This window comes from Hipposideros armiger, unplaced genomic scaffold, assembly GCF_001890085.2.
Source record: "Hipposideros armiger isolate ML-2016 unplaced genomic scaffold, ASM189008v1 scaffold_558, whole genome shotgun sequence".
NCBI classification, from domain to species: Eukaryota; Metazoa; Chordata; class Mammalia; order Chiroptera; family Hipposideridae; genus Hipposideros; species Hipposideros armiger.
This window is the reverse complement of record NW_017731908.1, coordinates 73,496-87,570: the sequence shown is the minus strand read 5'-3', so window position 1 is coordinate 87,570 and position 14,075 is coordinate 73,496. Positions and strand designations below refer to the sequence as shown.

General features: G+C 41.3%; 1 protein-coding gene across 1 annotated transcript in view; it reads left to right on the top strand.

The window, feature by feature from the left end:
* The first annotated feature begins 69 nt into the window (after positions 1-69).
* The window catches only part of FSD1L (fibronectin type III and SPRY domain containing 1 like), a 64,269-nt gene continuing 50,263 nt past the window's right edge, over positions 70-14,075 (top strand). The window contains exons 1-2 of the mRNA XM_019623685.1: positions 70-255; positions 12,694-12,789. Coding sequence (XP_019479230.1) covers positions 241-255; positions 12,694-12,789 — 111 coding nt within the window. The 5' untranslated portion in view covers positions 70-240. The remainder of the gene's footprint in view (positions 256-12,693; positions 12,790-14,075) is intronic.

The following is a 14,075-nucleotide window of genomic DNA, read 5'->3' as shown; positions in this document are numbered from 1 at the left end:
CCCCCCCCCTTCTGCGGGCCGCCCTTTCACCCTGGCAACCGCGGCGCGACGAGGGCGCGCGCGCCGGGCTGGGTGCGGACCGGGCGGGGCCGGGCGGCGCCGGTGCGGACCGTGGCTGAGGCGGTGGCAGCAGCGGAGGAGCGGCGGCCGCGGGGAGCGGTCCTGTCCTGTCGGACCTCGTTCGCCTGCCCGCACGGTGCTCCGACGCGGCTTCGGGCCCAGCGGACTTAGCCCCCGGCCATGGACTCCCAGAAAGTAAGCGGGGTGGGGGGCGCGGGCCCGCGGAGGCCGGGAGGAGGGTGGGCGGGGCGCCCCGGCCCGGGTGGATGGTCGGTGCGCGGGGCTGGCGGGGCCCGGCCGGGCTGCGGCCGCGGAGGGTGAGGCCCTTCCGCCGCCCCCCGGCCTCTCCTCCAGAACGGAGAGGACCGCGCCCGGTGACCCAGGCTGGCCTCTGCGCTGCGCTTGGTCCTGGGCCCGGGCTCCTGCCGGGGAAGAGGGAGGTGTTCCCGTCTGTGAACCGTTTTCTGCAGCGCTCTGGCCCCCCCCCCCCGATTCTCGCGGCCTCCCGGATGCTCGTGAGGGTTTACCCCTTCCCAGCAGATGAGGAAACCAAGGCACCTGGGGTCCACCTGCTGACGCCGAGGCGGGTGCGCCCCAACCTCCCCCCCTCCCTCCGCGATCCCCCGCGATCCCCCGCCCCGGCTGCTCCTGGGACTCTGGGCACAATGCATGCGTCTTTAGGTCGGGATCCAAATCTCCTTAGTGCCCCCCCCTGCCGCCCCCCTCTTCGCGGGTGTGAGCGGGTCCTAGCGTTTGGTGTGGGTTGAATTGAGGACGAAGAGAGTTGTCAGAGCAGCGGGTCCACCCTCTTTGACTAGTCATGTGGGGCTAGGCGCCGTTACCTGAGTGGTGATTGTGGCATGTTTTATACTTGCCGAACGAAGTTAAGGAAAGGATATACCGAACAAGCCGTTTCAACTAACAACAACAACAACCACAACCACAATTTAGAGAACATAGCCAACACCATTAGAAGTGAGTTATTAATATTCAGCCATAATCCCTATCTAGAAATCAACCTCCCCGTTCTCTTTGTTAGATTATAGTCATGGAAATATAGTAGAGTAAGGAAACAAGTGTTCTTAATAATGTAGCAGGGAAAAACAAGGGCATATCCAAGAGGGCATTCTTTTCTATTATTAGGTAGAAAGCGCTGGAAAGACTTACTAGAGCCATGTTTTCTGTCCTTTTGCCTGCGTTCACCTTCCTTGAGGAGCACGGGGGGGGGGGCATGAGAGAGTCGTGTAGTGATGGTGCGTTGACTGTTATAGTATTTAACAAAAGTGCACGTGACTCCATTGTATGCGTGCATCTTGAAACTCAGTTGGGTGTACTCAATTTTTATTTCTGTGACTCTCAGGAAGACATTTTTAAAAACTACATTTGTGTGTTTTGAAAAGACGTTTAAAACATCTCTGCCTAAATTTGTAAAACATCTCACAGCTTATTTAACTTTTTAGATTAAAGTCATATGATCTCTGAATGGTATTAGTTCAGGGCAAATGAAAGGGCAAAGACTTGGAATCAAGAGACTTGAGTTCCATTCCTCTGTTTACTGGCTCTGTGATCTAGAGCAAAGCACTTGACTGTGATTAATCTATTTCCTCATGTATGCAGTGAAAGTAAGACTATTTTATAGGGGGGCGGCCGAGTGGCTCAGTTGGTTAAGAGCTCGCTCAAGAGTTTGAGCTCTGAGCAACAGCGGTTCGAGTCCAGCCTGAGTTGAGCAGCCGCTGAGCTGCCAACAGGTAGCAGGATGGCTCAGCTACAAAAAAAAAAGACTATTTTATAGGGTTATTGTAAAAATCAGGTAAATGATTCTGAAAACACAGCGTTATTAAAGTTTACAAAGCACTAAAAACTCTGCTGTAAAATATAATTTAGAAAAGCATTTTAATATGGACCATCTTATTTTGCCAGGACATGCGTTATCCCTCACTTTAAGGAGGTTGTGACTCCTTCAGGGTCATATCATCACTAGCCATAGGCTAGGTAAGATTTAAACTTATTTGTTCTCATTCCAAATGATGGATTTGAGTACCTATCCGTACCATGTGCAGTTTCCTCAGCCGTAGCAAAGAAATAGCTGTTCTTTCTTACTGGCATTAATGTAGCTTATTTGCAATAACTTTGAGAATCAACTTCACGATATTAGATTGTGTTGAATTTTGTTGGTGGTATCAAATAATATTTCTAATTTAAAAAACCCTTTATTTTGTTTTATAGCTTAAAATGAGTATTGGGTGCTAATGCTTATAACCATGAATTATAATCATGAATACTGCAGAATCACTTATATACCCCAACTATATGAACTAAACTGGATATTTATTTCTCTTTAAATAAGACAGTAAGTAGTACATCCCTGGCATGATTTTTCTTTCCTACTATAGAATGTTACAATGAAAATAGTAGTGGGGATGGTATCTTAGTCAGTGTAAGGAAAATAGTTACATGTTACAAATGGCAAAGGGTGACAGTGGCTTAAATATATATAACTGTTTGTAAGGCATTGGGATTTGGGCTTTAAATTATTAAGAGAATGGCTTTGGAGCCAGGTCTTCCAGTCCTACAATTTATTAGCTGACTGAACTTGGATAATTTGCTGTGTGTCTCCATTTCCTCATCTATAGAGATAATAATTGTACTTAATCTCAAACGGTTATTGTGAGGATCATGTTAATTTTTAAAAATCACTTGAAGCACATATGAGTACTATCTGTTAGCTGTTATTAATTTCATAATTCCAACTTCAAAATAACTTTCTCCTTTTGTTGGTAATTTGTGTAACTATTTCTCTAATCCAGCCTAGTCACTTCTTACCTTTGTCCTTAAGTTTTAAAGTATGTTTTCTGTTTTTATATCTGTAAGAAATGATTTCATATGGTGGTGCCAAAGAAGAGTTGTTAAATGCTAATTGAAAGAGGATTGGAAGTTCTGACTCATGCAATCTGACAATAGAGGTTCAGTTAACTGGACAGTCTTCCAGAAGCTTGATCGTGGCTAGTCAGCAAATGGATTAGCTTGACCAGCTGCTTTTTTGTCTGTGAAAATAACTTGGACTTCAGTGTTGTGTTAGCAACAGATGCTTTGTTTGAGTAGAGGAAGAAACTATAATTGCCTTGGGGTATGTAAGGCATACTGTTGGATACAGAGAACCACAGTATTATCTCCTAGAAATAAACAGAGGGATTTTGTTTATATCAAGTTTCTGGGACACTTTTGTGAACAGGATGTGTTATAGATAGGTGGTTTTGTTTGATACTCAAACCTTTTGATTATGTCCTTAAGTGGTTTTAAGATAAAATCCCAAAGGTTTCTTTACCTGATGAAATGTGTATATTCAAAGAAACCATTGAAACAAATACGACATTTGTGCCTTTCTATTAATAGAATATTGGTGCTTAAAATTTGATAGCTTAAGTTAAATTTTTGTACAGGAGATCATTCACATTCATAGGAGTTACTGTTTCTAGGAAAAGGTCCATGCCGTAGGAATAATAAAGGTGAAGAGGAAGAGGGAACGGGTCCCAGAGGAAGGATGTCACCAAGAGAATACGCTATCAATTGTTTGCTTTCCCCCACTTTTTACTGTGTATTCATTACTTTCTACGACTTGGAAAGGGTTAGTGACAGTCAGATGAGGCTTGACTGTATAAGACTGGACAAACCTAGAGTGGGGAGATGGACTGAGTTGGGGGAGTTTAAGGCATGACTGCCTGCAGCAAGCAGCATGTCTGCACTTAGCTGCCTTATCCTAGGTTCCTCCTCAGCCGGTGTTTGCTATCCTTTGCCTTCTTCATATTGTACCCTAGCAGTTCAAAGACCGAAGACCTCCACCACCTCCAGGTAAATTACCATCTGTCTAATGTTGGTACTCCTTCCTCTAGTGAAAAAAAATATTTCCTGAGGAATGGAAAGATAAATGAAAATTGAATATTGTTTTGCATCCAGTATTGTGTTAGACTGCTTTAAACTCTCAAAAAAGCTCTTAGTCCTATTGCACAGATATGGAAAATGAAACTCCGAGAGGTTAAGTGACTCTCTCAGAGTCACACAGCAGGCAAGTAGTAGTCAGGAGTCGAACCAGGTCTTTCTTCACCGCCCAAGCTTTTTTCATTACCACCCTCCTTGCATGAATCCTTTGCTTTTAAATGGTGGTAGGATTAAAGTAATTAAAACGTAAGATGTTAACAGGAATAAACCCCCTATAAGGTAGTTTTTTAAAAAGAAGCTAGTTAAGACTCGTGAAAATAGTTGATAGAAAGTATAGAATATGATTTAGATAAAAACCAGGAATTTGAACTTTTTTGCTGCCCCAAATAAAATCATTATTTTTTTGTAATGTATATGTGTGTGTGTGTGTGTGTGTGCACACACACACACACACGGTGCCAAAAAAAATGTATACACATTTTAAGAAAGAAAAACTGTATTATCATTATGCTGAGGGTAACCACTTTGAGCACGTCTTGTAATTGCAGAAGTCAAACGTGACTTGTATTCATCTTTTGTTATCGGTAGATATTGAGTATTACAATTTTTGTACAGTTTTTTCCTTTCTTAAAATGTGTATACAATGTTTTTGGTACTGTGTGTGTGTGTGTGTGTGTGTGTGTGTGTGTGTGTAAGTAATTCCCCTCTTTCCAGCTTTTTTCTTTTTTGAGAGAGGGTCTTAGCTTTCTTAAATAGAGCTGTGAAAGTATACGTTTTTGGTTTTTTTTTCCAAGTGGGGTTTTATACACCCCAGCCAAGCACAAACTGCAAACATTTCTGTGGAATGGATCAAAGTAATCTGGTATGATAACAAGGCATGAGATAGCCTCTTCAAAGGACCATAATGACCTACTCGTGATCACTGTATTTAAATACAGGTATCTTCATTTCTTGTTGAACCTTGAAGTTTAAGAAATTAGAAATATAGTGAAATGGACTTTTTTTTTAAATTTTAAAACAATGCTTCTTTGCAATGCCTAGCTGGATGGAAACAGAATTATTCATGCAGCAAACACATTGAATGTTTACCTTAGTGATAGATATTCCATCCTAGGGTAGACAATATTTTGAAGTCGGTGGATTTTGTCTCCAGCTTTCTTTTTATATGTTTTATACCCTCAATTGGCACCTCTTGCTAGATACAGGTTCTGTTAGTATTTAGTCTCAGTTATTGATACTTGTTGATTGATAGCTAATTATATCTTGAACCAATTTTTTATAAAGTGTTAGTACAGGCAACCTTTGTATTTTTGTTACAAGTAATATAAGTTTATTGTAGGAAAATAGAAAATACAGATAAATGAAAATAAAAATCACCCATAATCCTTCCACCCAAAGATAACCTCTTAATATTTGTATGTATTACATTCCAGCCTTTTTTTATGTGTAGAGAAACCTAAAAAACTATGGTGTCATGTTATATATACTGGTTTATAATTTACCTTTCACTTAGTATGTTGTGAATCTTTTATCATGGTAATATCATTCTGCAGAATTCTTCTGTATGGATGTATTACTTGATTTTTAATCGGTACCATTTTGTTGTACATTTATGTTGGTCCCACCCTTTTAATGTTACAAATAACATTGAGATGGACATCCTTGTAGCCAACTCTCAGCTTAGTCTTATTTACTTACTTAGAATAAATTAGTAGAAATAGAATTAGTGAATCAATGTGCATATACTTTTAAAAATCTTTTTTTTTTTTTTAAAGATTTTATTGGGGAATTGGGAGGGAAACAGCGTTGGGGAATCAGGGAAGGGGAACAGACAAGTTGCTGTCCTTTTGTTCTTCAGTCTAGTTGTGGAGGACGTCGCTTCACTGGCCCATGTTGGTATTGTGATCATTGCGCTCTTCCTGGATGATGCACATCGGTCACCGACCTCTGGACAGCCGCTCACAGTGACTCTTGGCAGCTTACGCCGGCTGCCAGCCACACACGGTAGCTTTACGGCAACCCACTGCAGCAGGGGCTGCAGCCTACGCCATTGCCAGTGACTCAAGGGCAGCCCAGCTCCAGGTTGAGCTGTTGTTCAGCATCTTAGCTGTAGAGGGCGCAGCATCACAGACCCTCATGTGGGATCCGAACCAGGGCCCTGCTGCTCAGAGCTGATGTCCCAAGCCAACTCCTAACTAACGTGCTACTCGGCCGGCCCTAAAAATCTTTTTATGTGTGTTGCCAAGTCATCCTTCACAAGGGCTATGTCAGTTTATACTGCTACCAGCAGTACCTGAGAGTATCCCCATCTCCATTCCCACTGCACCTCCCTTAGTTAGATGAAAGGTCCTCTAGTTTCCTTGGCTGAACATGGGCTTCCTAGACGTCACTGAATGGAACAGCCAGTTTAGAGGTCACTGAACATGGATAAGGCTTCTTCAACCTCTGACACACTGTATTTCCTTAACTCCTAGATGGGAGAGGACCTCCTCTTATGCCCTGATGCCTTACAACTGGGCTGAGGGTGGAAAGGCAGCATTCCTACCACGTCTCGCATTAGATTTTTTCTCAGGGGATCACATCAGTTGCATCTGTGTCCAGGTAGTGTTCCAAACTGTTTCACTGTTAGAGAGGGCATGGCTTTCTCCTAGTTAGCTTTTTATGGTTATCAGGTTCCTGAATTCCTCAACAATATATAATTCGCCCGTTTCAGCTCTGTGCGTCACATGTGAGCACAGCACTCTTGTCTGTGTTGCCATAGCTGTGGTCACCTGGTAAGATTCTGGTTGCCTAGCTTACCAGCTAGATAGAGCTTTCTGGATTTCAACTCTTGTTACCTAATTCAAAGGAGAGGCTGTGGTATAGAGTGATGCAAATGGCATCGTTCCTAGTGGCATTAGGATATTTTCTAGGAGTTCTATTTCTGGTTTCATTGATTCTTTTGCTATGGTTTCAGGAACCCTATGGTTGTTGGGTACAGTCCTTAGCAGTGTGAGGGGCCTAGGGTGGTGTAAAAGTACAGGCTTTGGCCACGGATTCCTGGACTTGAATTGACTGGCACTTGATCACTGTGTGATCTAAAAATGTTCCTTAACTTATTTAACCTTCCCTTTCTTCAACCATAAAATGCCAAGACTATAATAATAATACTTTTTAAAAAAATCTGTTATGAAGATTAAAAACATATTCTTTGTTCATAGCTTAGTACAGTGCCTGGCTTAATGAATGAATACCAGCGGAAATGGCTATAATAATTTGACCCCCTGAAGTTGTAGATCAATTAGTGATATTTGTAGTGGTTCTAGATTTGTGTATTTCAACTGCTTGGAATACTAATGTAGAATTTAATTTGAATCAGAAATCTTCTGAGTAGATGCTGGTGCTTCTTTAATTGTGACCGCTTGATTATTGGTGCCCTCGGATTCAGAGTAGCATATAAACCTGGGTATAATGTTTTCTGCTGCTGATTCTAAGAACAGGAATTTTCCGCATTATAACTTCAGAGGCTTGTTGCCCTGGATAGTTTCCAATTAAGTGGCCCAAGTTGGCAGAGTTTTTTGTTGGGTGCAGCAGAATTAAGACTGACATTTGCATTTGTCATTTTCACATCCATTAAGCAAAAACCAGTAGAACCATGCCATTTCAAATGGTGAAAGTTATGTTCTCAGACTTATAAGATGATACATGCCTGTAGTTAAGAATTGCTCTTTCTACTGCCTTATTCTGGCAGGATGGTACATTTTATAACTTGTTGATCAGTTCCTGTTCTTTCCGGTCTTGAAATAAAATCTTAGTCCTTTTGGTGCCCTCAGATGTTCTGACCTCCTTCCATGAATTTGTGATCTTTGCATTCAGTTAATACAGTTAATCCAGAGCACAGACTCAGGAGTCAGACGCCTGAACTTGAATCCTGGCTCTGTCATGTATTAGCGCCGAGATCCTGTGCAATCCACTTAACTTTTCTATACCTCAGCTTCCAAACTGGAAAATGGGGATAATAATAGTGTCCTACCTCATAGGATTCTTGAGAGGATTAAATGAATTAAGGCAGGTATCCCCAGCTTTTTGGAAGTTTGCATTACATGATTTTGCTTTTACATAAAACCTACCTGTTTCACTAACCAAAAGAAATCTGAAGAATTTCCCTTTTACGAAAAAAGGCAAAAAGCACAAATAACGTTCAGTGTTTGTTTTGCAGACAGTCATTACAGAGGCAGCAGGCACCCCAAGCAGCAAGAGTGGCATCGCCAAGCTCCTTCCCTGGGGACTACACTCAGCATCACGCCCCTGTAGCTTTGAACTGTGTCTGTGGGCTTTGGTGCTTTATCTTGATTTATTTTGTGCATTTCTGCTTTTACTACGTTAGTGTTATTTTTGGTTTTATGTGTTATTTGGTATGATTTGTTAGGTTATTTTTTGGGTCTAGGAATGCTCAAAAATTTTTCCATGTAAATTAATCATAATTGCTTCTTACCTTTATGCCGTTTTGGCTTCTGAAAGGTTTCATAGGAACACTCTATGTTTGAATATCCAGGAATGTTTGTACTCGTATGTAAAGAGCTTAAGATAGTGCTTGGCACTGAAGAGTATAAAAGTGTTATTATTTTACCCAGAGTCTATTGATTGCTTGTACTCCTCATGAATTAGAGTGACTATAAGATAACTTTAAGCTGTGTTCATGCCTTGTACATCCCAGATTACTTTGATCCATTCCTTGGGAAATGATTGCAGTTGTGCTTGGCTAAGGTACATAAAACCCTTTTTCTTGTTAACAAAGCAGTTACCGTAGCCTAATTCCATAGTCAAGTAATTGAAAGGCTTAATCCTGATACAGTAGGTTTTCTTTGAGGTCCTGGTAGCTGTGGTGGCTGAGATTACCTGTGCACACTTCCCTGGAGACGTATGTCCTATATATTTTATTGTGATCCAGCAGAATTGGCATATGTCAAAGCATATCTTTAGACTCACATCATCTAGAACTTTTAGTCATGGCCACCTGACGTCTTTCAAAATAAATTTGTATTATCTCTAAAGCTTCAGATAATTTATATTGCCTGTATCCATCTATGTTTATCTATCGCTTTATCCATCAATGTTTGGAAGGTAGTGGTAGACTTGAGATCTGAGATGAAATCTGAGACCCTTGTAGGCATCCTTTCAGGTTGATAGGATCCCATGGAGCAGTTGAAAGTTGTCTTTGCCATCCTTCACCATCAGGCTTTGATACTAAAAGAAATAAGGCAGATATATGTCATAATGGGCTCATTCTATAAATACTCTTTTGGATCTTGTTTTAACAATACATTGTGAATATGTTTTAGTACAGTGGTTATAAGCAGAAGAACTGATAAATGTGAGGGATTCCAGGTGGGAAGCAAGGCATGTCAGAGAAACTCACAGCAGGCAACTGCAGCTAGAATACAGCACGAGGGAGCAAGTCGGGTGTGAGTTGAAGCAGGTGAGGCAGGCAATGGGCAGATCATGCAGGGGCTTACAGTTATGTAAGGTCATGTTACAGTCATGTTAACAGGTCATGTCGAAAGATTTTAGATTTTATCCAAGGACCTGTGAGAAGCTATTGAAAACTACTAAGCAGGTAGAGTGATGCTATTATATTACTCTAGCTGCAGTATAGAGAACTGATTATTGGGGAGAAAGAATGTATTAGAGGCAAGATAAGTGGTTTTGGAAGAGTGTAAGTTGAGATATGGTATTGACTTGTAAGGTAGGGATCATAGAAGTATTTAGGAGGTAAAATCTACAGCGCTTGGTGACTGCCTGTAGAGCACAAATACGAGGAGAAGGTGTAATGATAACTGCTTAAGTTTCTGGTTTTGCAGCTGGTAGTGCCGTTTGCAGAGATGGAGCACTAGAGGAAGGCTCAGGTTTAGTGGGGGACATTATGACATGTTGAGTTTTGAAGTGCTTGTAATCCAAGTGGAGATTTCCAGTAAGTAGTTGGATTAAATGCTTTGGAGCTCAGAGAAGAGGCGCTGTATCTAACAGTGCAGCTTATGTCACACTCATTGAGGCTTCTGGCTTGGTGCTTCCTCCTTGCCTTCTTAATCAATTACCTGTGTCTGCATTATAAAAGCTATTGATTAAATTTGGAGGACCTGGAGCAGTAGAATGGGGTAGGAAACTCAATGCGTCATGGTATATTTTAGTTCTTTTCTGCCTCTTTCTCTAAGTTTCTGAAAACAGAATATATAGATATCCTGCCCTGGCATGTTGCCTCCCATATTTTGAAAAAACTTTAAAAAAATTCTGCTGTATATGGTACCTATTCGGCCACCCTCCCCTTGCACACCTGCAATATTAGGCACACACTATCCCTGTATATACCTCTTCTCTGACGCCTGCCACCTCGAGAAAACTTTAGTCTCATGTTACATACACAAGCTGGGGTTCAGTTTCAGAACCCAGCTCATGTAGTCCTGATCTTTTAGTTTTTTATAAGTTTTGGTGGTGGTGGTGGTTTGTCGTAAATATTTTGGTTACTTGTAATTTGTTTTCCACTTCCTTGGTTCTGTAGTTCCACTCCACGACCCTTAGTTCTTTCTGTCTTCACACCATTTCCACCCTAGGTCTAGCAAGCACCTGTCCCTGTGAGGGCCAGAATGGTGGAAGCCCTGGTCCCCTTCATAGTTTATTTCTCAGCCCTCCTTGGTGAACTGCCATTATAGTAGAATTCTAAATGTGAGCTCTTGATTACAGTGTTTGGTGTTTGCTCATCCTCTCCACAGGCGCAGATTACAGGGCAAGTGGCTTCAGAGTTTCCGGAGCCTTTCTCTCAGTAGCCTGCCCTTGGGGAACTTTCAGGATATTGCCCCTTTTTTCTTCCAAGCTTAGAAGTGGAGGCAGCACTTTATCTGCAACAGTTCCCAAGGTCACGATGTTGCTTTGGGTTCTCTTACTCACCTGGATAATTGCTGCTTCTGCAGCCATGTTCACGCGTACTAATGTATTTGGTAACAGAGAAATTACAGGTGATCTTAAAGGTTGAGGCTCCAAAGCCCTCCACAGCTAGCTTGTCCATTCTTACAGCACCTCAGTGGTGTGCATTACAGTAGTGTACTCTCTCCCCACCTAGAGATTGGAGTAGCACACCCTTGAGACTCTAAGCCTTCATCTTTGTTACTTTGGCAGTAAGGCAAATCTGCCTTTCTTAGGACTTGGGCCCTTTATCTAGGTATTCTGTGATAGACCCTTGAGCTGTATTAGAACTCCCAGTTAAATTTGAAATATGAGCCATAGAGCATTCTCTCTTTGCAAAGAATGAGATGATTTTCCCAGAAATGCTATATCAGCCTTTAAAGACCTTTTCTTCCCAATCATTTTCTGAGGGAGTATAGTAGGTGTTTGGTTTTTTTGTTTTGTTTTGTTTTGTTTTTAGATTTTTTTTTTTTATTGGGGAATTGGGGGAAGGGAAACAGACAAGTTGTTGTCCTTTTGTTCTTCAGTCTAGTTGTGGAGGATGTTGCTTCACTGGCCCAAGCTGGCACCATCATTGCGCTCTTCCCAGGTGAGGCAGATCAGTCACCGGCTTCTGGACGGCTGCTCACGGTGGCTGCTGGCCACTCACGCTGGCTGCTGGCTATACATGGTAGCCCATGGCAACCCACTGCAGCAGGGGCTGCAGCCTAAGCCGTCGCCGGCGACTCACGGCAGCCCAGCTCCAGGTTGAGCTGTTGTTCAGCATCTTAGCTGTGGAGGGCAGTGTCACTGGCCCTCATATGTGGGATCCGAACTGGGGCCCTCTGGCATCCCAAGCCAGCTCTTAACCATCGCACCACTCGGCCGGCCCCCTGAATCATTTTGACTTTGGGGAAGAACCAGAAGTCACACAGTGCCAGATCTGGTTAATAAGGTAGATGAGGACACACCATAAAGTTTTTATTTGACAGAAATTGCTATATACCAGAAGCAATGTGTGACATGGTGTATTGTCATGATGGAGGATGATTTACTGCGTACTTTAAAACACACCTCTCAAACGTAGCTCATACCCAACTGATTGCACCAAGCAGGTTGAAACTTGTCACACACTATTACTACTAAGGTTCAGTGCGCTGCTTCCCGTATTGAAGATCCCTACCTTTCCGTTGAATGGCACTTGGAAGCAGCATTCACCATATTTTGTGATCACAACGGAAAGACTCCGTGTCACACATCGCTTCTGGTATACAGCAGTTTCTGTCAAAAACATTATGGTGTGTCCTCATCCACCTTATTCACCAGATCTGGCACTGTGCGATTTCTAGCGCTTCCCCAAAGTCAAAATGACCATAAAAGGTAAACGTTTTAAATCGATTCAGGACATCGAGGCAGCCACGACAGTGCAACTAAAGACACTCATAACAGAGGACTGCCAGAGCTGCTTCAGAAAGTGCCAAAAACGATGGGATAAGTGTGTTCAAAGTGAGGGGCAGTATTTTGAGGGGGGATTAATGGCAATGTGTATTTTACTGTAATACATTTTTTTTAATTTAAACATTCACCGTATTTTTTTTATCACACCTTGTACATATCCCATTTTATTAGTTCTAGGACTTTGGAAATTTTTAGCAATGAAGTTTTGCATTGCTCCTATTTATTGTATAATACACTCTTACATAAAGGATTTGTTTAGAGAATTGTTAATGAAGTTTATAATTCTCTTATTAAAATATAATGTTTAATTTTTTTAAATCCTAGGAAGCACTACAAAGGATCATTTCAACTCTGGCAAATAAAAATGATGAAATTCAGAACTTTATTGATACACTAAATCAAACACTAAAAGGAGTTCAGGTATGAATTGTTTTTTAAAAAAGATTATGTAAATATGTCACAATGAATGATTGTTGGGTCAAATCGGAAGTATAAATATACTCTATCAAATTTAGATTATAAACTAATGGGGAGCAGGGTTTTTAAAGGGCAGATAAATAAAAATGCTTTCTTTGCTATGCCTGCATTTTCTAAGGGAAGATCAAGGAGGAAGGGAAAACAAACTCTGGAATAATACGTAGTAGGGAATATTATAGTGCTCACTTTTGTCCTTTTCCATTTTGTCTTTCCTATTTTTAATTAAGAGCAAATTGTACCTTTCACTTTGTATGTGTGTGTGTGTGTGTGTGTGTGTGAGAGAGAGAGTGAGAGAGAGAGAGAAAGAGAGAGAGAGAGAGAGAAAGAGAGAGAGAGAGCGAGAAAGATTTTTAAATATTTTATTTCATTTAAATTTGTGCCTTTTCAAAAGTACTGGGAAGCTAAGCATTTCTTTTATGGTAAATAGTGGAAAAAAAATGTAGATGGTAAGAGGTCTGCTTGTAGAACTAGATGAAGGTAAACATAAAAGTAAAAGGTAAGGTGCCCAATAAGGAGAGAGAGGAATACTTAAATAATTGGTCCCAGATATGGGGAAATATTCATACTATAAACAATCAAATGTTGATGGTGGAAGTTACCTTAAAATAATGTGGTGCTGCTTTTCCGTGAATGCACCTTCCTGAATTTAAGGGTCATTTCTTTGTAAAGTAAGCATAGAAGATTTGTAAGACACTTGTAGACAGTGAATCGTTCTTGTGGTTTTTGTTTAGACCTAAGTAATTGCCCGGTTCGTAGCCTGTTAAACTTTATGGTCATTGTATTTTCTTTACTTCTGAATTTATTGTAATTGAAGTTAGTTGATTATGATCTTCACCACTTTAACTATCTTTCTTGAACGATTTTATTGGAAAATTTGGTGAATTTACAAACCCACTTTCTTTAAGCAAAGCTAGTGGTTTTAAAATTCTTGACCTGTGAGTAAGAGAATCATTACATTCGACATGTGGAAAAAGAGACCGTAAGATAGAGCTAGTCCCAGATATTTTTCTTATTGACAAATGAATAGAACTCCGCCTTGGAATCCAGAAAAAAAAATAGAGGAGGATTTAAGCTACACTCGTCACTGAAGGTGGAGGCATGAGAAGTAGTGGGCAAGAGACCATAAGAATGTTATTGAGGGGAAGAAGTAGCCCAGTTCCTTTTGGATGAATAAACTGAGGCCCAGGAATTTAAGTGGCTTGTCCAGGGTCCCACTGTTACTGACTGGT